The sequence below is a fragment of the Carassius auratus genome, chromosome 14 (assembly GCF_003368295.1).
Source record: "Carassius auratus strain Wakin chromosome 14, ASM336829v1, whole genome shotgun sequence".
Lineage (NCBI taxonomy): Eukaryota > Metazoa > Chordata > Actinopteri > Cypriniformes > Cyprinidae > Carassius > Carassius auratus.
Window position 1 is genome coordinate 23,796,440 of NC_039256.1, and position 24,817 is coordinate 23,821,256.

At 37.5% G+C, this 24,817-nt stretch overlaps 2 protein-coding genes across 9 annotated transcripts in view; one reads left to right on the plus strand and one right to left on the minus strand.

The window, feature by feature from the left end:
- Nucleotides 1-1,106: 1,106 nt before the first annotated feature.
- On the plus strand, nucleotides 1,107-4,870 carry shisa3 (shisa family member 3). Its single transcript, XM_026280817.1, has 2 exons — nucleotides 1,107-1,943; nucleotides 3,489-4,870. The coding sequence occupies exons 1-2, from the start codon at nucleotides 1,670-1,672 to the stop codon at nucleotides 4,028-4,030; spliced, it is 816 nt and encodes a 271-aa protein (XP_026136602.1). The 5' UTR covers nucleotides 1,107-1,669; the 3' UTR covers nucleotides 4,031-4,870.
- A 1,757-nt stretch (nucleotides 4,871-6,627) lies between these two features.
- atp8a1 (ATPase phospholipid transporting 8A1) overlaps nucleotides 6,628-24,817 on the minus strand; it is a 122,704-nt gene continuing 104,514 nt past the window's right edge. For 5 of the 8 annotated variants that reach the window (XM_026280821.1, XM_026280823.1, XM_026280819.1 and 2 more), the window contains 7 exons: nucleotides 24,109-24,170; nucleotides 23,726-23,782; nucleotides 22,560-22,667; nucleotides 13,768-13,856; nucleotides 12,148-12,240; nucleotides 11,540-11,873; nucleotides 6,628-9,211 (listed from right to left, as the gene is read on the minus strand). In XM_026280821.1, the coding sequence (XP_026136606.1) occupies nucleotides 11,561-11,873; nucleotides 12,148-12,240; nucleotides 13,768-13,856; nucleotides 22,560-22,667; nucleotides 23,726-23,782; nucleotides 24,109-24,170 (722 nt within the window). In that variant the 3' untranslated portion in view covers nucleotides 6,628-9,211; nucleotides 11,540-11,560. The remainder of the gene's footprint in view (nucleotides 9,212-11,539; nucleotides 11,874-12,147; nucleotides 12,241-13,767; nucleotides 13,857-22,559; nucleotides 22,668-23,725; nucleotides 23,783-24,108; nucleotides 24,171-24,817) is intronic. The other 3 variants (XM_026280827.1, XM_026280825.1, XM_026280826.1) reach the window with 1 other exon arrangement.

A 24,817-nucleotide genomic window follows, 5' to 3' on the forward strand; every position in this document is an offset into this window, starting at 1 on the left:
AGTCTAATTATTATGATAGTGATTTTACCTGACAAGTACTCATTCATACTTTCACATGTTGCTAACATGATTAGTCTATTAATTTTGCTAGTCATTTTGTGTCAGGATCATTTTTTTTTTGGGCCAAATCTGATCTAGAAACAATGTGAATGAACTCCACAACAGCTTAAGCAGTAAACTTTGCAAATCACAAAATTTGTGTCACTGCCAAAACTTTTGGCCACGACTGTACAGCAGCCGGTAAATTAGGCTAAGTTCACTTTAAGACATAATGCTCAAGTCCAATATAAATATATACATCTAATTCCTTTCTCAACTGTACATGTTCACTTGAGACATAACTGACTCTTTTTTTTTTTTAGGATACTTGCCGAAATGGGTATTTTGTAGCTATTCTCTCACCCCTACTTCAGTGATATTGTTCATATATAAAATTGCTCTTTTTGCCTAAAACATAAGTCACTATATTGGTGCTACATATTAGCATAACATCCGGTGAATCACAGCAGTGTTGAAAAGGGGAAATAATACATACAATGTCAAAAGAGGTATTTAAACCTAACTACATGATGGGTCACATGCATGAACCTCTGACACCTGCAAAACTATTTGTTAAAATGATAATCATTTGAGCCCACAGATGGGAAAAAGCATCTGCTGACAATTTATTTTCAAAAATGCAGGCTCGTTTTAGATGTATTCATTAATACAAGTGAGCCTGTAACAGTAAGCTGCCTTCAGGCAAGGGTTGTGCCAGAATTACATAAAGAAATAACAGCCAGAAGAGGGCGATAACATGACACTCATTTTAGGTTAAAGCCTCCTCACCCCTGTCCAAACGACTGAAAGAATACGCCAAGGATAGCTTAATTCTGCGAATAGAAATATAAATGAATCAACCGACCAAATATATTGAAATGAACCACTTTAATTGTAAAGACTCCATGCTATAAAAATGATTTTTTAAAAGTAAACCAAAAAGAAACTGCTAAAATATCAATAGCCTAAATAAAAATAAAGAAACAGCTCTTTCTATTAAGACGTTGGACACATAATACAGTCAGGTCCAGATGCAATTTTGCTGTCCATATTGCGTTCTCCGCACAAAAGGACGCAGACACCAGTCACATGAATGCGCACGCCAGGCAAGCCAACTGCGCGAGCGCGCGTCACTGAAACGGAGCGGGTGCGAGTCTAAAACAAACTTACTGGAGCCGAGCACACATTTAAGAAGTGGCTTCAGTGCAGATGCGCGCGTCTCTGTGCGGTCACAACTTCTGAGGGGAGAACTGCAGGACAGGAACGTGCTTTTACCAGTCTTCCATAAAAACGTATAGATGAGAGTTTATTATTTTACATCCACATGTAAATCAGAAACATTCGATGAGTAGTTTACGAGACTAAAATGACTGTAAACAGCGGGAGCGGATGAAATGCAGATAAAATCATGGGATTTCTGGAAGTGATATTTTAAAACTATCCAAGACCGGCGCTGGTTGACTCTTAGTTTTGGATTTGAACAACAAAACCTGGATTTAACAACAGTAAATTGTTTAAATCTTATGAACTGATGGAGTCTTTTCATAAATCAATTCCAGTTCGTTTACCGCTCGCTTGACCCAAAAGCGCTCTGTCTGAGAGGAACTGAAGTCCAGCGCGTCTCGCCGGTATGGTGCGCCTGCTCAACTGCCTGGTCTTGGGGTATTTGACATGGAATCTGCGGATATCTGATGCCCGAGGAGAGTACTGTCACGGCTGGCTAGACAGCAGTGGAAATTACCAAGAGGGCTTTCAGTGTCCGGAGGACTTTGATACGGCGGACGCGACGGTGTGCTGCGGGAGCTGCTCGCTGCGCTACTGCTGCGCGGCCCCCGACGCGCGCCTCGACCAGGGGACGTGCACGAACGACAGGGAGGTGGAGAACGACACGCAATATGCTGCCCGTAAGACACACATGAATTCATCTACAAAAATATCTTAGACAAAAGCAACATTTGCGTCATGGAAAAACGTTCAGATAAAAAAAAAAAAAAAAAAAAAAAAAAAAAAAGTAAAAGTAAATGGTAAATGGACTGCATTTATATAGCGCTTTCAACAGACCACATGGCCATCCAAAGCGCTTTACAATTTGCCTCACATTCACCCATTCACACACACATTCACACACCGACGGCGGTGTCTGCCATACAAGGCGCCATCCAGCTCGTCGGGAGCAGCTGGGGTTAGGTGTCTTGCTCAAGGACACCTCGACACTTGGTCAGGTGGAGCCGGGGATTGAACCACCAACCTTCCGGTTTGTAGACAACCTACATGAACCACTGAGCCACTGCCGCCCCTAAAGTAACAAACTTTTTATAAAAAAAAGAAAGAAAAAAAAAGAAAGATTGGTCATTACACGTGTATGATTCAGAAAACTGACTGAACAAATATACTGTAAAGTTTCACTTCTAAAAAAAAAAGTTAAGTGAAAGTAGTTTTATCCTATTTCTATTAATTATTTTAAAGCGTTTGTAAAAGCGAGTATGTCTACTAGATATAACACTGTCTTTTATGATCAGCAGGAGGATGAATAAACTACATGACTAGTTTAAAACAGAGATAACTAATTATCTAACTAATTAAGCAATAATGACATCTGGCTGAATTATTTGTTGCCAGTAAAATGATCATATTACAGAATGTCTTAACAGGATTATGTGATATTTCAGGTCTTAGTCATGAAGTGTATTACACAGTTTTACTCCGATAAAATACAAGCAGTAATAAAGGGACTTCAGTTCACCAGCACCTGCTGTTCACCAGCAGTCTGTCAGAGCAGAGCTCAACCTCACACACCTGCACAGTCACCGGAGAAAATGTTCTCAACTTTTTTGTCAACAATTTGTCATTTTTACAAGTTGGCAGAAGTTAAGTGTATTCAGTCTAATTTCAAATGTTCACAAACATAGTTTAATACCATAATAGCAGGCGATGTTTTACGCTGAAATCCTGATGATCCCAGAAAGAAAAAGTCGAATTATCTTCAGGCACAAACTACATATTCTTAAAATTAGCAGCAGAAGTTCAGTTAAGGAAAAAAGTTAAAACATAGTAATTATTGTGATGTTCTTTCTGCTTTTTAAATAAATATTCCCTATTAAAAAATCCTTTAATTAAAACAACTTAAAACTTAAAATAATTACAAGATGATCTAAATCTTAAGAACTCATGGAAAACTTTTCCATTGCAAGAAAAAATGTTGGTCCTCCAAAGAATCTTTAATTAAAAAAATCTTAAATTAATCTTATATATATATATATATATATATATATATATATATATCTTATATATATAAGATTAATTTAAGATTTTTTTAATTAAAGATTCTTTGGAGGACCAAAATTTTTTCTTCTATGGCACCACATATGGACCCTTTATTTTTTTCTTACAAATGAACTGAGGTAGATTAGAGATTCTCTAACCTCTCTAACCGTTTCTCTCTTTCACAGAGCCCATCTACGTGCCCTTCCTGATGGTGGGCTCCATCTTCGTGGCGTTTGTAGTGGTGGGATCTCTGGTGGCCGTGTATTGCTGCACCTGCCTGCGCCCCAAGCAGCCCACACAGCAGCCCATCCGCTTCTCACTGCGCAGTCAGGGCGAAACCATTCCCATGATCCTCACCACAGCCCCCCCCAGCCTGCGCACGCCCTCGCGTCAGTCCAGCACGGCCACCACCAGCTCCAGCTCGGCGGGAGGAGGCAGCTCCATCCGGCGCTTGTCCCTGGGCCGGGGTGATGGGCAGCAGCAGCTCCTGATGGTCTCATCTTCCACAGCCTCTTCTCCTGTGTCCGTGGCCCCGGTGCAGCCACTACTGCCTCCACCTCCTCCACCGCCCTACACCTCCCAGCACGGCAGTCACTCTCTCCAGTTACAGCACCACCAGCAGACCCTGCAAGGCTCCGGCTTCATCCTGCCACAACAGTACTTCTTTCCCCTGCCACAGGAACCGTTCTCCACAAACAAGGGCTTCGCTGACTTCAGCCAGAGCTGACCTGGGGTTCCCTGCTCGAAAGGAAATGGACACCAAAGAATCGGTCACACAATGTCATTGTTTTAGACTCGTATTACAGGGGCTCCCGTTCAAGGAAACAGGCACTAGTGTGTCTTTCAGAAAGCTCGATTGGCACTTGTGAGACTGCAGCTGGAATTTATGGTCCGTTAAAGCTGGTGAGATAGTGAACTATCAATGTGACAGACACTTGAGTGCTGGACACAACATGGAAACCTAAATCTACAACTGATCGTATCTCATATGCACTTTCAATCTGTTTTTTTTTTTTTTTTTTTTAAAGTCCAGCTGGTCAATGACACTTTGGCTTCTGTATTTGAGATAATTTGATATATAGATGGACAGAATATTACATAACAATCTCCATCTCATTTTAGGGGTCCTACACAAAAATGGTGTCATGTCTAAATGAGGGTTTTCTAGAAATGATCTTATTTTTCCAAAGGGTCAGAGATTGAAGGTTTAGTTGACTGTTTAAAACAGACATTCATCATGCATTGATTCTTGCTCCGAGTACGTCACATAAGGAACAGTTTAACATCATACAAATGTACAGCTAACCTCTTTTTATGTTTGGAGAGCATTCATTCTTCAATTTAGTATAATTTGTAGCAATCTGAAAGCCATTATTGGCTTAGTTTCAGATTACATGGGTAACAGTTTGTTATATTTGATATGAGAGGTTTTGTAAATGATCAGGTGTATCTAAACGTACAGAGCTGCTGGAAGCACATCATGTGATGAGACGGCCTTCAAATAAGTATTACAGTCTCTAACCATCAGTGTTTTTGAGCTAAATTAAAAGGATTTATCTACCACTTATCTTATTTGGTTTAATCACTCTTGAACAACAGTAATGCATCAGATATAAGATGAAAGAACATTCAAGAAACTGTATGACATCAGGTTCCATTTTAGAACTGGCTGACTGAGAGTATGTGAGATTCCAGTTATCCTGTTAGCCAAGAAGAGAAAGCTTGTTTTAACCTATGGATTCATTCTTTCTAGGGACACAGCCGTGGATACATTTACATCAAGTGTGGCCAACATAAATAAACGGCTGTTATTAGAATATGGAACAGATAACACTATTAATGTCACTGACCAACAGAACAGTCAGAATGATGGATTTAAATACAGGGGACGTCATCTATTTGACGTATCTCCGCTTTTTCCTGTTTAGATTGATATCACATCCTGTTTAAGGCCACACACGATGACCAGCTTCAACATCATATGTGACCTTAGACCACAAAACTAGTGTTAAGTGCCAATTTTTCCAAATTGAGATTTATACATCGTTTGATAAGAAAGGACAATATTTGGCCGAGATACAACTATTTGAAAATCTGGATTCTGAGGGTGAAAAAAAAAAAAAAAAACTGATAAAATCGTATTTAAAGTTGTCAAAATGAAGTTCTTTGCAATGCATATTACTAATCAAAAAATAACTTTTTGGTATATTTACGGTAGGAAACTTACAAAACATCTTCATGGAACATGAAATTGGCATAAAAGAAAAATCTTTAATTTTGACACATACAATTTATTTTTGGCTATTGTTACAAATATACCCCAGCAACTTAAGCAAAGTTCCATGCAATGCAACAATCAAAGAAAATACTTGATGCTTAATATCCACACACTTCTGTTCAGTTTGGGGTAAAAACATTTTCTGAAAGAAATAAACTTTTTTTTTTTCATTCAGTAAGGATGCGTTGAATTGATCAAAAGTGACCAGTCAAAACATTTATAATGGTAACCAGTTTTTTTTTAAACTTTCTATTATGTAAATAATCCAAAAAAAATGGATCATGTTTTTCACAAAAATATCAAGACAACAAATTGTTTCATAAGAATGATGTTTACAGCAGGACTTGCATGAACTTGCATACTTGCATGAAGTATTTCACAGTGGACACTAAATATTTCACAATATTCACAGAAACCAAGCGATAAAAAAAAAAAAAATCAAGTTTGTTGAATACAGTGAGTGCTGAACCAGAGTTTGCTCATGATTAAACCGTATAAACAGATTTTGGTGGCTGTAAACAAGACCTCAATATAAATTTGAACACCCTTTCAAAGAGGAACAGCACTGCACATATTCTGAAGAAGTGCATATTAACAAGTGCTGTGCAGGCAGTGAAACACTAAAAGCTCTTTAAGGTCTTCAGTGTCTTCAATGGGAAGACATGAAATCAAATGTATTAAGTGTAAACCGTCTTAAGTCAAACATCACAGTGGGCAGAAACAAAGATTCATACATGCAGGGAAGTTTTTGTTAAAGTATTTTAATGCGTGTTTAAAAAAGAAGCTAGAAATGCATTAGTCTAGACAGGAAAATAAGCTCTTGGAAGTTTATGGTATGGAAACAAAACAGGTTACTGCCAAATCATGACTTTGTGTTTGCTGAAACCCCAATGGAGAGTCTCCACTCAATACAAACGATCAGAGATTCTCCTGATGCCTGCAACTATACTGTTCTAACACTAATAGTGTATATCTTGGACAACTTTGAGGCTTCATCAGGATATAATTAACAGAATACAACAAAAAATGAGAGAAATCACCAAAGATGAGCTTCAGTTGGAAAGTTTATTTCAGTAGTCTTTCATGGCAGTTGAGACAAAACACTTAAAAGTTTGCAGTTCCAACATGCTAAACAATCATTTAACAAAAAGACATAAACGAAAGATCCGATTGAAAAAAATAAAACACCAAATAGAGAATTTGAAACCATATAAAAGTGCATTTTCATTCTTTAAAGTGACCAACACTAGAGGGAGATTGAGCGTACAATTAACATTTAGGCTAAACCAAGAACCACTTTTCCATTCATGCAATCAATCACTTTGACAGACAGGGTTTTAGAAAGCAACAGTCCAAGCTTTAACCAACATTACTTCGTATTTCCAGTGTTCGAGTTGAATGACGACCCATAACGCCAACGATCGGTCAAAAACACAGCTTAAGGAACGAAATGCACAGTAGCTATAAACGTGTTCTTTCCACGTTAAATAAAAGACATTTCAGCTGGAAGAAAAAGAGTTACAGTGAGATCCCAAACTAAATGAAGAACATGTACGGTATATCCATCCAGACAAATAATACTGCAACTGATATGAACTAGATAAGAGAATATTCATCACAAAAGAGTTGAAAGAGTGCATTGTGCAACATCTCTGGTCAAGCTTTAGCAGAGCTTCATCCAAACCGACACACACAGAGACATGGGACACACACGTGCGCTCACACACTTACACCTGCTGACGTACAGGGCCATGCATCGGCATATAGCTCACCGTTAGTATACCTGGAGTCGTGCAGACGAACCAAACAAGCAGCGGCACACAACACAGAGGACGTCACACACATCCTCATTCCAGTCTCTCAGGCTGCTTTAATATAGTTAAACAGACATGCATACTGACGGGGTCACGAACACTCACGCAGTCACGCACGCATCCGAAATGTAGATCACATGCACATGCAGACAAACACACACTGCGCAGACGCACGATACAAAACGTGCTCTCCCACGGGGAGAAGAAAACCAACGCACAAACTCCACCATCAACTAAAGAAGCGTTAATACGACAATTGTAGTCACTTAAGCTCATGAATCACGACCAGTTTCTGAAGGGGAACCACAAAAAAAAGGAACGACATTTTCATTACAAAGCAGATCAGTCCAAAAAGTCACACTTACTCCAATATAAAAATACAAATTCACTAAATAACTATAGAGACAAAGTTGTATCGATACTGTGTGGGTCTGGCAAAATCCTCCGTTCCTCCCCTATGCTAATGGCACTTATGTTTGAGGGATGAACACTTTTTTTCCAAGTCAAATAAACGTTATGGTGAACATCTGATAGTCTAAAAGAGTTTCACGCACGAGCCCCTTCCGATGAGCCGAATGCATAAATGGGGTCGAGGTTCAATTTGTGGCTTAAAAAGCTCTCATTTTGCCTGTGTAGCCTGATACATCATTATTTTGGTCTAACGTGTAAGCGTGCGGTAACGCTGCCTAGCTAGAGACTCTGAAATACTATCTCTCTGGGAAAAAAAATTCCTGTTAGGCACCTTTGTGATCATTGCAGCCGTGTAAGACGTGGAATGCAGAAACGTGTTCAAAAAAAGCTGTTGAAATGTTGCCAAATTGTTTAAAAAAAAGGTAGATACATGCAAGCTAAGATCTGAAGAACCAGGCACGATAAACTGACTGATCAAAACTAAATAAAAAAAACTAAACTTAAAACTAACTACAAAAACAAAGCTAAACAAAAGTTAAAATACAACAAACTAAATGCAAAACTAAATCGAAACAACTTAAAAAACAAAACAAAAAAACATGCCTGTTAATGACTGAAGGCAACAACAAATATAAGGCTTTGATAGCTTAGAATTTAACATGAACAATAATAAAATCGAAACCAAGGGTAAAGTTGTCAAAACAACTCGTTATCTGAGGTGTGTAAAAACAATTATATTTTCTAAACATTGTTTTTAAAAAAGGGACTGCGCTTCTAATATTCTTTGTAACTTAATTTCTGGTTATCTGGCATGCGTCCTGTTGTCTGACACAAATCAAATACATATGTGATATAAAAACAAAAGGGAGTGTTTCACGTGCCATTAATGATTAGGAAGTCACAGTCAAAGACCATTACCACAAATGTTTCTCAACACCTTTATCACCACCCTCATCAACAGCACATTTTTGGCTGTAACACTCATAGCTGAAGGAATGGCGGAGGAGAGAGGAGAGTCAATTCTTTTTGCTGTTCTCCTCTGTTTGACAGACCAGAAACCATACTGACCGCAGGCTGGGCAAAAATATGCTAGAGCAGTGCTTGTGTCTGCTGTTGAACATAGAACTACAACACAGCAGAACTTGTTTTTTTTTCTCTCTCTCTCAAATACTGCTTCATTTTTCATATCCATTGTTGCCCAGGGTGCCCTAGGCTGGCCAAAGTTAAACTGACAGGCTTCAGCTCTCTGTCAGCCATGAAAAAGTTGAGTGACCGCTGAGAGGGGGCGGGGCCCAGCGACCCGGATCTCACCACTCACTGGTCCGTTGCTTGGTGGTGTCATAGGCTCTGATGACCTCAGACTGGGAGAGCACTCCGTTCTCATCCTGTGAGAATGCGTAGCCGTCTGTAAACGGGACCCAGAAAACACACGTTAGACAAATACACTCCACTAAAAAACATACTGCCGGCAAACTTACAAGATGAGTGATACAAATAAAATTTAAATGAAAACATGAAGCAAATAAAATAAACAACACACATTAAGATGGGGAAAGAGATTCTAATTTTGTGTTTATCTAGAACAAGTCTTTTCTTCAATCATCACCAGGGTGTACACTTTGAAAAAGAAATAAAAGATTATTTAAATCTGAAGGAAAATAATGTTTGCAAATATTACTAATAGCACCGAAAGTACCGTTCTCATATTTTTGAGAAGAAATGCACAAGAGAAATAAATAAAAGTACTGTAAATCTTTTACATTTGTAAACAATATTATGTAAAATTACATTGTGCATGAATTACATAAATGATATAGAACATAAATAGTTTAATAATAAAAAAATATAGAAAACTTTTATGTTATTATAAATATTTATGGTCATAAATATATATTTGCTCAGAAAAAAAAACTGTTGGAACATGGTCTTTAAACTCAAAAGAGGATTCAAAGGCTGTCTGGATTATTCTGTATTTGGGAGTCTAATCAGGGGTTTAATAAGCCTTTACAGTGACCTACATACACTAATGGGACCAAAATGTCTGGAAATATTTGTAGTGGTCCAAATTAAAGGAGGTCTTTTGTCTGCAGAAAGACGCAGCAAAAAGACATCAGTATGCACAGCATCCTGACTGCCTGCTTCCAGAAATAAACAGAAAAATTCAAAGTGGTCTCAGAGGGGACCCGACTATGGCAGTGTGGGTGGGCTGGCTGGGACGATCGGGGTAGTCAATAGTAATTATCCTGGCAGACTCTAAACTGATGCTGGCAGGAAATAAGCCACTGTGAGTGTTGTAATATCATATTATTGATTCTACCTGGAAAAATCAACTACTCTGTCTTAAAGAAGAAGAAGAAATGCGGCTCATTACATCAAAAATATCTATTGAAGTCTACTAGAAAACAGGTCTGCTCCTTTGATTTGGACTCTAAGTCTATCAAATAGTTAATTCAATATTAAAGATCTGGCTCATACTGGCGCTATGGTCTCTACAGCACTGCACACTGGGATTGGCCCTTTGATCCATGACTCACCTTATGTCTCAACCGACTCGACCTCTACCTGCTGGCCTGAGGGCGCACATGCAAGAGGCCGAGGAGGGCAATGCATGGTGGGAATGATAGCGGGACATTAAAATGATTAAATATGACTCTGCTTGTCAATCAAAACAGCAGCAGCACATGCACAGGTGGAGAATGGGAAGGACGTGATGGACAATGCAGGTTTAATTATGGTGTCAATATGTATTGTTTTTGTAAGGCAACTGCATTAATATTTAGTGATATGAGCTAAGGGGTAAGAATGCATATAACATCAGACTATCACTGAACGTCCCCCATCCTCACCTAAAAGCAAACACAAAAATAGAGCAAATAAAGAGAGGTAACAAACAGAAAATAAAAAGAAATGTAAATCTTAAACTATAAAGAAATGAAAAGACAATGGTTCTCAACTGGATATACTACAGGAGCCAGATTTAACACCTATTTCTTTTTTTTTTCTGTTTTTTTTTTTTCTGTTTTTTTAACACAAACGTACAAAAGGATGTTAAAAATTATATCCAAAATATAATTATAAATAAAAAATGTTCTAAAAAAATATGATTATTTAATAAAATACTGTTAATAAATTATGTAATTAAAAAAAACTAATGGGAATTTTAAATGGCTTATAATTTTATAATGAATTTGTATGATTTTATAATAACTTTATTAATATTTTAAATATATATAATATTGATTTTTCCATCCTTAGCTTCATTTTGCATTTGTTTTCAGCATTGTTTTCGCCTACTGTTAGCAAACCTCCATCGGACCTGCAGCTCACCAGATGAAAACCACTGAAAGGAAGCACATGAAAACTGGAAGTGTAGTATAAAACAGCATATCCAGGAAGGAAATGTTAGTCATTTGTTAAGATTGTGTGCATGTGTGTGTGTGTGTGAACTCTGTGGCTGTACATACTATGACCTCATGAATGAGCTTTAATAAGTCAATTTTGGACTGCGATATCCTCAACAAAATTCTCCAGATTTAACACGGAAGGCAAAGTTATTCCCTGATAAAACATGAGCTTTGAGTCCCCGTGCCCAAAAAACAGCTGCCTGAGAAGGAACCCTATGATTGGTGCCATCTCAGTCAAACTTGAGGTTTGTTAATGCAGCTGTTGCTTTCGAGTGATATTATGACTACATAAGCACCTATCTGCAGCTGTCAAGAACAACCATCCTCACCTAATTTTCATGGGTTTTGGTTCAGATTTGTACATCTGTGAGTGTCTGCAGTTGCACATCCATAAGCCCTTGCGTTTGAGAGTGAACCTGCATTTTGATGCTGCACATGGGGATGGTAGGGTGTGTGTGCATCAGTGATTCGGCATGAGTCTGTCTGTGATGGCTGCGCTGTGGAGAACATGTAGGTGTGTCTGCGTCCGTGTGCCTGTGGGTGGCGAAGCACATGTGTGTCGCTGACGTACGGAGTAGATTCTGCTGCATGGAGTCGGACCGGTACAGACTGACGGTGCTCTTCTTAAAGACGTTCTTCAGGAGCTGGGCTCTCTCGGTCAAACTACAGGGAAGGACACAAAGAGGAATAGTAATGAGACACAGACATCATTATGCACAAAATGTACAGCTCTTTTCTCGTCCTGCAGAAGAGCGACCGAATTAAAGACAAATTTCCTGCTGGACAGATGTGTCTCCAGTGAGAGGTTGAGGAGACAGAATGAGAGCGGGGCCGGGAGAGCAGCCAGTAGGATCGTTTACACTTGGAGGTGATCCCTGCTGATCCGCTGTTTTTGCTTGTTCTGTTTTATTATGAATTCACGAGGAACGGCCCTCACCTCTTCCCATGCACCACAGCTCCTGGATCTTTCGAAAGTGCCTCCAACTCCTGCACCTCATCAACCAGGGTCTTAAAGCAGACCTTTTTCATACTGAAACACAGGGGGTAAAAAGACAAACAAACAAACAAACAAACAAACAAGTCAAAAGTCAAAACTATGACTAAACCCCTCAAGGTGGAAATAAAATGTATATAAGAATGCATGTAACTTCAGACTATCACTGCACATCGCGTATTGTGCCCTCAAAAAAAAAAAAAAAAATGTTTGTTTAATAAAATGTGATAAATACATACAAAAGCAGGATTTTTTGAAGTTCTAGCTTACAGTTAAAAGAGTTTGTTACACAAAAGTAAACAAAAACTGTTACAATTTAGAAATATTTAAAATAATAATAATATATATATGTATTTTTCCAAAACAAAATTAAATATTTAATACAAGTATTTTTTATTATTTATGTATTATGATTATTCTAATTTATAATTAAATAATTTGTTTTATTATTAGTTTTCAAAGTCTTCTGTCTGCTAAAAGTGAAGCCCCCCCACCACAAAAAAAATATTATAATAAACGAATGAATAATTTAATAAATAAAAAAGCTGGATTTTTTGAAGTTATAACAAAAAGACTGTAATAACAATAATAATAAAAAAATCCAAAAAGCTTAATGCATAGTATTTCATATATTATTTCTATATTATGATTATTATAATTTCATGAAATTATTATTATTGTTTTATTATTGCAGTTTTCATTAAAAATAATTAGAAAACATTTTGTCTCCTATGTATGCATGATTATTAACTATTTTCTGCATTACAGTATTTGGCTTTGTTATTCACTTTATTTAAACAATTCATTTAGATTTTTTTGTTCAAACACAATCGCATTATGTCAAACTGACTTGAAATGGTTATTATTTGGCTTGACACAATGTTAATTTTGAGTAGCAGGATATTTAAGTAGCAGAAAAGGGAAATAAATGTTTTAAATTAAATTATTTTTATGCTTTTTTTTTTTTTTTTTTTTTAGCAAGATGATAATTTAAGAACATTTTTAAATGTTTAATGTTCTGTTACGTTGCTATTTAAGTTTCTGTCACTTTGGTATCAAGCATGTACTTTGGTAATAAAGACCTGCTAAAAAGATTTTATGCTGATTTAATTAAAAATGCAACTATAATGGGAGAGCTGGATGCAATCAATACCATCTTCAAACTGCCAAAATCTAACATCATATGTGTCAGGAAGATTTAACTTGCTATGTTACTGTAACACTTTGACTGAACTTCATTTAATCATGGAGTAGTTCCCCATGATGAAAACATGTTATTTGATACTTAATATACAATGAACTAAAGTGAACTGAGTAAACTCAACAAATTAGAAATGTCCAAATAACTTTATTCATTTGTATCCAAATCATTTGATTCAATTTTGTGGAACCACTCTCCATGATTGAATCATGTCCTGGCAAAAAGTTATTTTTTGAGTGTAGCATGCAATTTAAATTATACATCAGTACTTTTAAAACCGTATACTTGACACAAACCTTTGGTGACCACATAGAAAGATAAGTTCAAGGTTTAATGGCTGCTACTGAAGAATCTCAACTTACACTTTGTAGGCCACATCAAACACCAGAGAGGTGATGGGAATGAAGATCAGACCCATCCAGAAGAGTCCTGAACTGAACATCATTTCTGCCTGGGAAACAGACACACACACACACACACACACACACACACAAGACAGAGCACCAAAGAGAAGAGTTTAGCTTTCAATCACCAATCTGACCAAAACTTGAAAGATGTAATCTAGTTAAGGGGGGCTGGGATGTGTCTCATCCTGGTACATTTTAAATGTGTGTGTGACAGATGAGAAGCCAGACAGACAAGAAGAGGTGAAATGAGAGACCGATGAGAGAGGCATTCTGCTGGAGTACAGATCCCAACTGTTAACTGCTAATGGTACTTCCCAGATCACCCCTTTAAAACCCTGACCCCAAATGATGACTCTGACCTATCAGAAAGCCCGCTTCACATGATACATGGGAGACAGTGGGGTAAAATGTCACCATATTCAAAAAACAAAAAGGTCTATCATTACACAGCTGTCTGTGTCTGTCAGAAACAAACACACAAAAATGACAAATATAGATAGGAGATCGACAGATATATAGATAGATAAAAATAAAAAGCACATTCTCCCCCATGTGTTTGAAAATGTGAAATGCATATGGAAAGTAAAGGAATATTAGCCACTGGAATCACTCCATAGAGTGCCTTAAAAGTAAAAATGTAATTTTTCTGCCAAACTACTTCAACCTGGGCTGAGATAAAGAAAAAGCTGTGAAGGCCATTATTTGTATCATATTTTAAAATGGATGAAATCAGGTATGCGTAAACAGCACTATCTGTTATCACAGCCAAGATTACTGGATGTTACCACCAATCACTCTTAGAAAGCACTGCATGGTACCAAGTGCAAAACTCAGACACATAAGTCTTCATTACTTTAATGAATCAGTTCATAACTGTAGTAGTTCATAAATTTTCTGCAATTCCAAATTGGAACAGAATAAACTTGTTATCTCAATATTTTCCACAACCAAAACAGACGATTCCTAAATGAGAGCCAAAGCAAGGCCAAAATCGGAACATCCATTTGCCAAAATACACTCATTAATTAAATAAACAAGCAGGGAATATATACATCTCTCTTGAACTGGGTGATATTTAGACAATCAGAAACAATCTCTCAGATAATTATTACAGTTTGTACTTTCAGTGCAAGATATCTTGATCGTAACAGTCACATCCAAAGTGAAGAGTGCCAAAGCCTGTGAGGAAGCGAGGAATTTGGAGTGAGACAGAAAGAGAAAAGAAGAGAGAAAAAGAGTAAAAGAAAGGGTGCTCTGTGGTTTAACAGGGTCTGATTCACAAGACGGAACAATCATACGTGGGATATTGGGGTGTGAGATGCAGTCGTCTGCGCTTATCCTGTTTGCTTTGGCCCAGCTGCGTTGAAAATACCTGTCATTAAATGTCAAAGAGCACCGATCCACCCTCTTGCAATGCCATTCAACATAAGCTTGCACCACTTGTCTAAACTCTGTACTCGGAGACAAATCAACTTCCTGTAATGGAAACCAGTAAAGGCCCCAGCACAAAGCCGAGAGGCACACCTGCCTGAAGCAATCTACCAAAGGTTTCAGGTGTTCCCAAATTAGCTAATATACTCACCATTAAAGGAAAATAGACTTTGATGTCTAACAAAACATCAGGGAGGCAGGAAGTCCCAAATGACTGGAAATCAAAATGGCTTCCTCCACCCTACTAATGTCCTCTTTGACCCTGAATGAAACAAGTGTTCTGTATTGCCAAGTAGAATTAGAGAAAATTGTACATTGGTGAAAATATATTCATGGTGTGCTGGAATTCGACAGTCCCAGAGGTAACATGTAATTTTCACTTTGATAACGGCAGTTTAATCATTTTCATTGAGGCCAATGTATTGAACAATCAGACAGGACCAGAGGGGTTCAAATATATTAAGTATGAATAAATCTAGTGGTGGGAATGTTCAATTGGAGTCAATAATTAAAAAAGTACAATGTCAAACTTCATTAGTATTTTCCTGATAAGTTTTATGTTATAAATACTCTTAAAATCAATAAACAGATTACTTTGCTATGAACTGTACAATTAAAAATAATAAAGTGAACATACAAAAGGTTTTAAACTGCATGTTTTTTTCTAAAATTTCTATGGATAGTTCTGGTAAAACACAAATCTAGTTGGCTTTTGAAAGCATGCAGGCCATAGGTGTATTTTTATGGCATAATAATAAACCACTATGGCCTCGTCTCGGCTGGAAATCAAGGGTGTCCGCATCCAATGTTTAGACAGGACATCGACTCACTCTGTCTCTGCTGGACACATTCTCCAACAAATATACACACACATTATGCAACTCCTCCTGCTGGAAAAACCCATGTAAGCTAGTAGCCAGCCACCATGTTCCATAAACCAGATTAAACTGGTAGGACTTTGGATTTGTTTATGGTCCTAGATGGTATACCGATGTTCTACAAACACTATTAACATCTAAAGCAGATCTTTCGAGTTCGTTGCCTCTCTCAGCCTTAAAAACATCATGCACGCAAATATATTAAGTATGCAAATACTTAGAAAGGTAATTGTAAAAAGATATGCACACATACTGTACACAAAGCATCCCATTCTTTGTCATAAGCAATCAAAGCACTGAATGTGCTCTCCAGAGATGGCATGTGTGCGGTTTGAAGGGCTCTTCACTAAAGCTGAACTATAGTTACCACTGAATGGGGGGTTAAACGATCACATTACCTTATTGAATTTGGCCACATTGTACGTGCAACTTGGACAAAATCTGATGCTAAATGGAAATCTGACAAAAACAAACTCTATGTAAGCACACACTGTAAACCACAATAAGTTGACACATACACAAACCTTCATGCACAAACCATAATTAATCAAAATGACTATATTGCTCTGTCAGAAGCACACACTAACGGACCATTTAAAATCTTCAATCAGGTCTTTCAAAACCTGAAAGCAAACGTTGACAGATTCTATTAGCGCTTAAACCATGCAAACTGAGTCTGAGTGTTTATCATTCAATCCCACGTGGTAACTTCCTCTGGTGATTGACAGGATGGATTAACTATGCCTGGGTGCACTAATCAGCAGTGCTGTGAAACAGCAGAGTTGGGCTGCTCATGCCTGCCAGTGATAATGTTGGCCCAAGAATGTTAATACCATCCATTGTGATGGTAAATATGAGATGAGAACAATTCAGACATGGTCATTCACCCTCGGCCTGGCCCTTTGGCTTTAGGAACTACATACTAATGCCTGAGCCAAGCCGACTTTATCCACATTCACACACACACACACACACACACACACACACACAAAGTCATGTACAAGAAGAATAAAGAATGTTTTTGCCTTTTTTCCCCAAAAACTAAATATTCCACTTGCAATTAATTCAAATATGCTTTTATTATAAGCCAAGCCAGTCACTCAAACAGTCTAATGTCAACTTGTGTATATAAACAACCTAATTGTAAACGTTCTATCAAAGGTCCTCTAGTCAGTTTGTGGTTTGAATGTGTAGAGCATAGTGATTCAAAGTCCCAGTAGACCAGATACAGCTGGAGTCCGATCTAATGCCCGTTGTTTTTGAGAGAAAAATAGGAAAAGAAAAAAAAGCAAGAGAGACATCCAATTCCAATAGGGCTTGCAAAAACAGCAATTCTCAGTTTGTCTCAAGGCATGGGGAATGGAGGTATTCACAAGGCCTTCGAGTGTCCAGTATGGAAAACACACACACTCTAATATCCCATCATCCCCATGTTCCACTCTTAGCATGGAATATCTCCATGGACTGAGGGAAATTTAGGAAAGACTATCTGAAAACAAAGAACTCAAATAAACGAACATTGGCATACATTCTGAGTTTGTAGAAAATTAGTCACTCGGTTGGACGAAAAACATATTCAGAGCACATTACACACTAATGTACTGGAAAATATTACTTTAAAACATTCCAAACTTCATCTTCATCTCTCATACCATGAGGAACACAGGCTGCTCAGGTTTTACTGATTTCTGGAGTTACAAGTCAAATCTCCATGACTGGTAAGACAAATACCTTTAGTACTTAAAGTGCCACAAATAGTGCAAATTTCAAAGAAAAAACCAACCACATTTTTTATAGAAAATGGTCCAAAAGCTTGAGACAACACTGAAAATCTGGAATTCAAAATCAGATAAAAAAATAGCTACTTCCAGGACATATTTGGGATAATATTTTACATTGTGATCTATTTCTAGGTCACTAATCAAATCAGCAAATCTGTGGCATTGACCATGTGACTCCTATGATCAGATGGTTAGATGTGCTTGATTCCATTTGGAATTTATGATCATCAGGTTTTACACATACTTGTGGAAATGATGCAGCTAAAGAGCTGCTGCCAATAAAGCAAAATAGGTATAAACCAAATACTTACATTCTGAAGTAGTTTTTTCACTTAATTTTTTTAACCCAGATTTTTAGCTGATAAAATAATTTGAAATGAAAATGCAATTAGATGATTACTTTTAGAATAAAAATAATCGAATCTGAAAAAAAGTATTATATCCTAATATATTTTGTTACTATAATATAAACCGTAGCTTTTCACCAGATTTTAAGCAGCACTGTATACATTACAATATAATGAACTAAGATATTTGACTAAGATGTCAGACAGGAATTGCCTGACAGGTTCGGTTTTAAAAAAAAGTTTGAAACAGAGCAGACACACACACACACACACACACACACACACACACACACACAGTTTCCAGTATGCAGTGTTACAAGAGCAGCAGGCTGTAGTTTTATCTGCTGATAGAGAGAGTGAGGCTCTAAAGGTGAAATCTTGTACATCAAAGAGAGTGGAACAAGATGAATGGTCTGTCTCACACAGATACCAGGTGCACTTGAATAAAACAGACCTGTCTGCTGCATTCAATGGAAGAATGGAGAGGAATGCACCACAGAACACTTTCAATGCAGCTACAGCTAACCTTAACATCACACCACTGACATCTAAAAGATCTTTTTTGCATTGCTGTAGCCCTTGTTTTATTCACTGTGACTTTCTTTAGTGTTATCTAAATGCTAAATGCCTTTGGATGCAATATGTGATGTGTGTCTGTTCAAAGGTGCATTCATGACATGACTGGCTGAATGTGTGTGTCTTTAAACAGGTGTGTGAGATGAGGGGGGCTTTGTAATGGCAGGTGAGGTGATAGTTGGGTAATCGGCAGGCTCTTGATGTCAAGCACAGAATCTCAAGTTGCCTTGAGTGTGACATGGTGTGACAAGACTGTCTGAACTAGTGCAGTAGACGACTAGATCAAAACTATATTGTTAACGTTCATTATTTGACAGTGCATAGCAATTCAACATTACTAATTGAGAAGTTGTTTTAAAAAAAGTAGCTGACTAGTCAATGAGTCAATGTTTAGCTTATGTAAATTACTATAGAGTGAATCCCGCACATGTGAGATGATGCCAATGATGTCCTGAATGGTGCAAGAAAACAGATGTTGTCATGGTTTCTGTCAGCCTCTGGGCAGCCCATAGTTTACTCAAGTTTTCAAGGTTTTTAGAGCAGTTCAGACCATCTCAAAGGTCTGTGATTTTATTCTTTATGAACTTTATAAACCTAGGGTTCACGGTTTCAAATTTGCATGACACTACAAATAAAAAAAATTGCTGTCACAGGTTACCATTTAAAACTACACCATACAGCTGCACGAGGACGTGAAAAAAAATTATTTTGGAACGTAATTATGTAATTCATAACTAGTCGACACAGGCCCTAAAACTAAAGCAATCAACTAGTAGTTGTTTCTGAGAATTGTTCACGGAGTAAAAACTTGCATATTTAACATTTCTCAGTACTCCAAACCATTTGGCAATACAATTTTACAAACAATGGAATTTACAATTCAAGTTCCTTTACTCAGCTTTCTAATGAACTACACATTTTCAATCAGCAGGGATGCAAGTGACAATAGAGACATTTACAAAGTAACAAAATAATTACATTTCAATTAAATAATGTTCTTATTAAATTTCTAATCACCAAAGAATCCTGAATTAAAAAAAAAAAAATAGAAAAAATTCTGAAAAAAAACAAAAGAACTGGTAATAATAAGAAATGTTTCTTTAGCACCAAATCAGTATATTAGAATGATTTCCGAAGAATCATGTGACACTAAAGAATAGAGTAAGGACTGCTGAAAATTCAGCATTCCCATCACAGGAATAAATAACAATTACATGTTTTGATCAAATAAATTAAACCCAGATGACCATAAGAGACTTCTTTCCAAAACATTATAAAATCTTATCAATGATTAAAATATTCATGAGTAATTTCACAGTACTCCAAGGCACTTCAAAATAATACCTACCATGCTATTCTTCTGAAGTGCTTTGGAGTACCGTAAAAATGTCAAAATAATGATGCATTGTGTGATATGTAAGAGTGACAATTCAACTAAATAGATTTAATGGTGTGCCATGTCTTTTAACTCTTTCCATCATAATCGTTTTCCCCTTTCTCGGCCCTTCAGGCAGCTGTGGCAGCAGCCAGAGATTGGTGTGAGGTGGCCCAGAGTTCAGATGTGTTCAGGTGGGCTCTCTCAGGTGTCCCCCGCGCTCTGATGTAGTGCCGTTGCTATGGTTCCCCTCAGCATTGGGTTACCCTGAGCCTCTGGGGTCTGATCTACTCTACTACCCTACATGTAGAGGGGAAGAGCTGATAAAAGAGCCCACTTGACTGGCCATTCAGGACGGGTGTGCAGGACACACATGAGATAAAGAGGCTACTGTTACACAACGCCAGATGCTGGGATAAAAACCTTGGATGCTTTTGAGAGTATTTAGTCAACGCCAACAATGTGTGCGAACAGAGCGTTCTCATATTGATGCTCAGACATTATATAAATAAATAGCAAAACAGCAAACACACATTAACTTTTATTATATCATTGATTAAAACCATACCAAACCATTATAAACACACAATTATTCTATCTGGACTCCAGAACATCTGAACTCTCACACAAGCAGTTGCAGACGTTTTTAAATCGCACTTCTTCACAGGTGACACATATAGGGCCTATTAGGCCCCATTAGGAGATTATGAGGTGAGAAAAGAGCAGAGACCTGTGGTGCCCCAAGGCCTCATGGAGGTGTAGAGTTTCCAGTCCACTGCTCACCCTAATGAACACACACAGACTCTTAATGCTCAGATTATGGGATAGATAGTGTAAAGCCCCAGGCGAAAAAAAAGGGTGGTCTGTGCATGTGTTATATCACCTGACACATCCAGAGCCCCAGGGATAAGAATCGTTAGTGTGTGTTTTTAGCTATATATAGTTTAAAGACAAATTTGATTTATAACGCTAGTTAAAAAGTTTATTAATTCCAAAATTATTAAGACTAAGCAATGTCTTATGCTCTGCAAGGCTAATTTTATTTAATCAAAAACACTGAAAGATAGTAATTTGCTAAATATTATTACAATTGACAGTATGACACCATGTTCTAACATGGCCTAATTTGGCGCAAAAAATCGGTTTCTAATTCCAGAACGTCGGGGCTGGAACAACAGCAAACAAGCTACCGTATTTTCCGGACTATAAGTCACACTTTTTTCCATAGTTGGATGGTCCTGCAACTTATAGTCAGGTGCGACTTATTTATCAAAATTAATTTGACATGAACCAGGAGAAAACATTACTGTCTACACTCACGAGAGGGCGCTCTATACTGCTCAGTGCTCCTGTAGGCTACACTGAAAAAAATAGAGCGCCCTCTCGCGGTTGTAGACGGTAATGTTTTCTCTTGGTTTTTGGTTCTAAATAAATGTGACTTATAGTCCAGTGCGACTTATAAATGTTTTTTTTCCTCGTCATGACGTATTTTTGGACTGATGCGACTTATACTCAGGTGCGACTTATAGTCCAAAAAATACGGTATATGATATTTATAATCTCAGGTACTGATTGTGTGCTTTATTCAAAGTTAAACATATACAACAGATACAGCAGTTTACCTCAGATCTCGCAAATAAATAAAGCAAAGATGTACATTAAAACTGTGAACTCACTACGAAAAAACAAGCGTATGCCATGGAATCTTGTTGCGTTGCATGTAGTTAGGACACAGTGTAAGAGCAACTTTCTATTTAAATAGGTTTTCAAATGTCATTTATTCCTGGGATGCAAAGCTGAATTTTCAGCAGCCATTACTCTAGTGTTAGTGTCATCAACAATCACACTGCAGCAGAATATGGTATACTCGAGAGTTACGCTGTGCTACACTTTTCCAGCGTTTGCATGTTTGCAATAGTTAGTGCATTATGACAAATGTGACAAATTCTCCATTCTCACTTTGTGTCAAATGTGGCAATGCTCCATAGATTTATGAATGTTTTTACTTTAGTTACTGACGCTACAGTTACAGGTGATAGACAAAAACAAAATGATCTTGACTCCTTTTGCACATTCATACAGTATTTGAGCTGCTAAGCTGCTATGTGAATAAGACGCTTTAAGGCCTGCAAGTAAATGTGGCTGTCAAAATCTCAAACACTGAGTGTGTTTACACAGACTAACATGCAGATTTAGTGCTCAAATTATTATGTTGAAAACTGCTGTGCAGCTTATATTTTTGTAACATTAGAATGTCATTGCTGTCACTTCTGATCAATTAAAAAAAACTGCAAAAAACGATATGTAAATAAGCAAAACTTTGTTGTTACCCAAAACTTGTTTGTACTGTATGTCTTACCTCTCCTGACATATCCGGGGCCAGAGGAATCAGAGGCCATAGTGAGGAGTAGATGCCAAAGAAGACTACCCACAATCCAATGCTGCCCCAGATGGCAATGTGGCTGAACTATAAGCCAGAAAAGATTAGAGAAAACACACGGTGAGTTCATTTTGCTGATAATACTGGCAGCCTGACACACAAACAGCACAAAACCCTCATCTGAAAGACGTATTATAATTTTAGACTAGTGACATTCATAACAACAACCCTTAACACACATGAATTTTACATGAACACATGCTAAATCACAAGTGTGCACATATGGAAGCATGTTACACCCATGTGTTTTTGTTTAATCACATGATCATCAAGCATTTGAGGCTTGAAATTTGCACATGTGAAACATTGGAACCACATGTGAACGTTCCAAAACCACACGAACATCACAAATTGTGGAAATTACACTTGCAAAATACAGTGCAGTGAAAAAGACTGAATATTTTAAATGCATGTGAAATTTTACTATGGCGTAAGTATATACAGTAGCATATATTCACACTAACAGTCAAATGTTTGGAATAATTAAGATTTTTACTGTTGTGAGAAAGTTTCTTGCTCACCAAGGCTGCACTTATTTGATTAAAAATACAGTAACAGTGTGAAATATTATTTCAGTTTAAAAGAACTGTTTCCTGTTTGAATATATTTCAAAATGTCATTTATATATGTGATGGCAAGGTTTAAATTATTACATTTTAAAATTCAAACTTCAAAGAAAAAAAACAGTTCTTTTAAATGTATTACTATTCTTACTGCATTATGATTTAAATTACACTGACATAAGTGTTTATCACATTTTAAATGCTGAGCGTTTGCCTTGCAATCACCATAATAGTAATGCAATTTCTAATAGTAATAAAATGTAAGCAACAGTTCACTATAATTGCATATGTGAATAAGTGCTTTGATAAGTGATGCAACCATGACATCATCTTTGAATGCTCTGAACTTTTCCATGACATCAGTGGCAAAAGAAAAGGGTAAGTGAGAGGAGTGAGAGTGAGAGGGGGTGGAGGAGCTTGTTTCTACTGATAGAAGGACAATAAAGTCAAAGGAAATGGGAGGACACAGTGAAATGGAAGAGAAAAGAGATAGAAGGATGGAAAGAGTCATCCAACACTCACCATGGTCCAGGACGACGTCTCCAGCCCAGCCTTCAGACACACCGTGATCACCACAAACTGTGAGAGAGACAGGTTCTTATCTGAGGTCACATGTACACATAAACAGATTAGATTGTACAGACGTATGATCTAATGAGAGACAGTCGGCAGACAGGATCCTCCAAACAGATTCTGTTTGAAGTACACTTTGAAATAGAGCAGGTCAGCTTCATTTTCATTTCAGTGCTTAAAAAGTTGGCAAAAAAAAGGAAGCGAAAACCCTCAGTGAGGCCAGACTCGGCACAGAAGGAACATTTCACAGCAGGACAGCCGGGACAAAGTGTCAGGCGACGGGGAGGACACAGAGATGCTTTGTGAGGATCTGAGGGCCCGAATGCACTTACTGTATAAACCATGTTTCCTAAGAGGAGATAGTCTGGTGTCTTTCCGTTTCCAAAGACGGTATCTGAGAGGAGAATCAACAAGAAGGCTTTTAGAGTGAAGGATCACATGCTAACACACGCATTTCCATGCAAACACAGGTCAGTGGGACGGTTGTAGAAACTCCATTAAGATGTTCAACTCAAGAGGGATCAAATGCTCAAATTAAACAGACAAGACTACCAGAAATGTACTGTTTACATACATGATGGCAAAATGCTGTCTCACTGAACAAATGACCATTTAGACAACTTAATATGCTTTTGACTCGGGAAATACATTTAAATTCAGGATATTTAACATCCGCAACTTTGATTTTGTTTTTATTAGAGGGACAAAATTAGGTATTATATCGAACAGGGCTGTTTTCAAAGTAAAGAATGTTTTAAAATTTCTCTAGGATGTCCTGTTAGGGACAGAGCCATGGCTTAGTGGAGCTGTGGTGCTCAGGTGGGTTATGCAAGTTTGAATCTGACCTCTTTACGGATTTCTACCTTTTCTCCCTATTTGGCCCTATGGGCCAAAAAACCTTTTATGCCTGTTTAATCTGAGCGAATAAGCTTGTAATGAACTTATTCTCCTCTTATGTCACACCTGTGCTCCAACAGTCATGTGAATAAAAGGTAACAGTGGGTGTAAAAGGAGCTGCTGACAGCTGTACAGAGAGGTTTG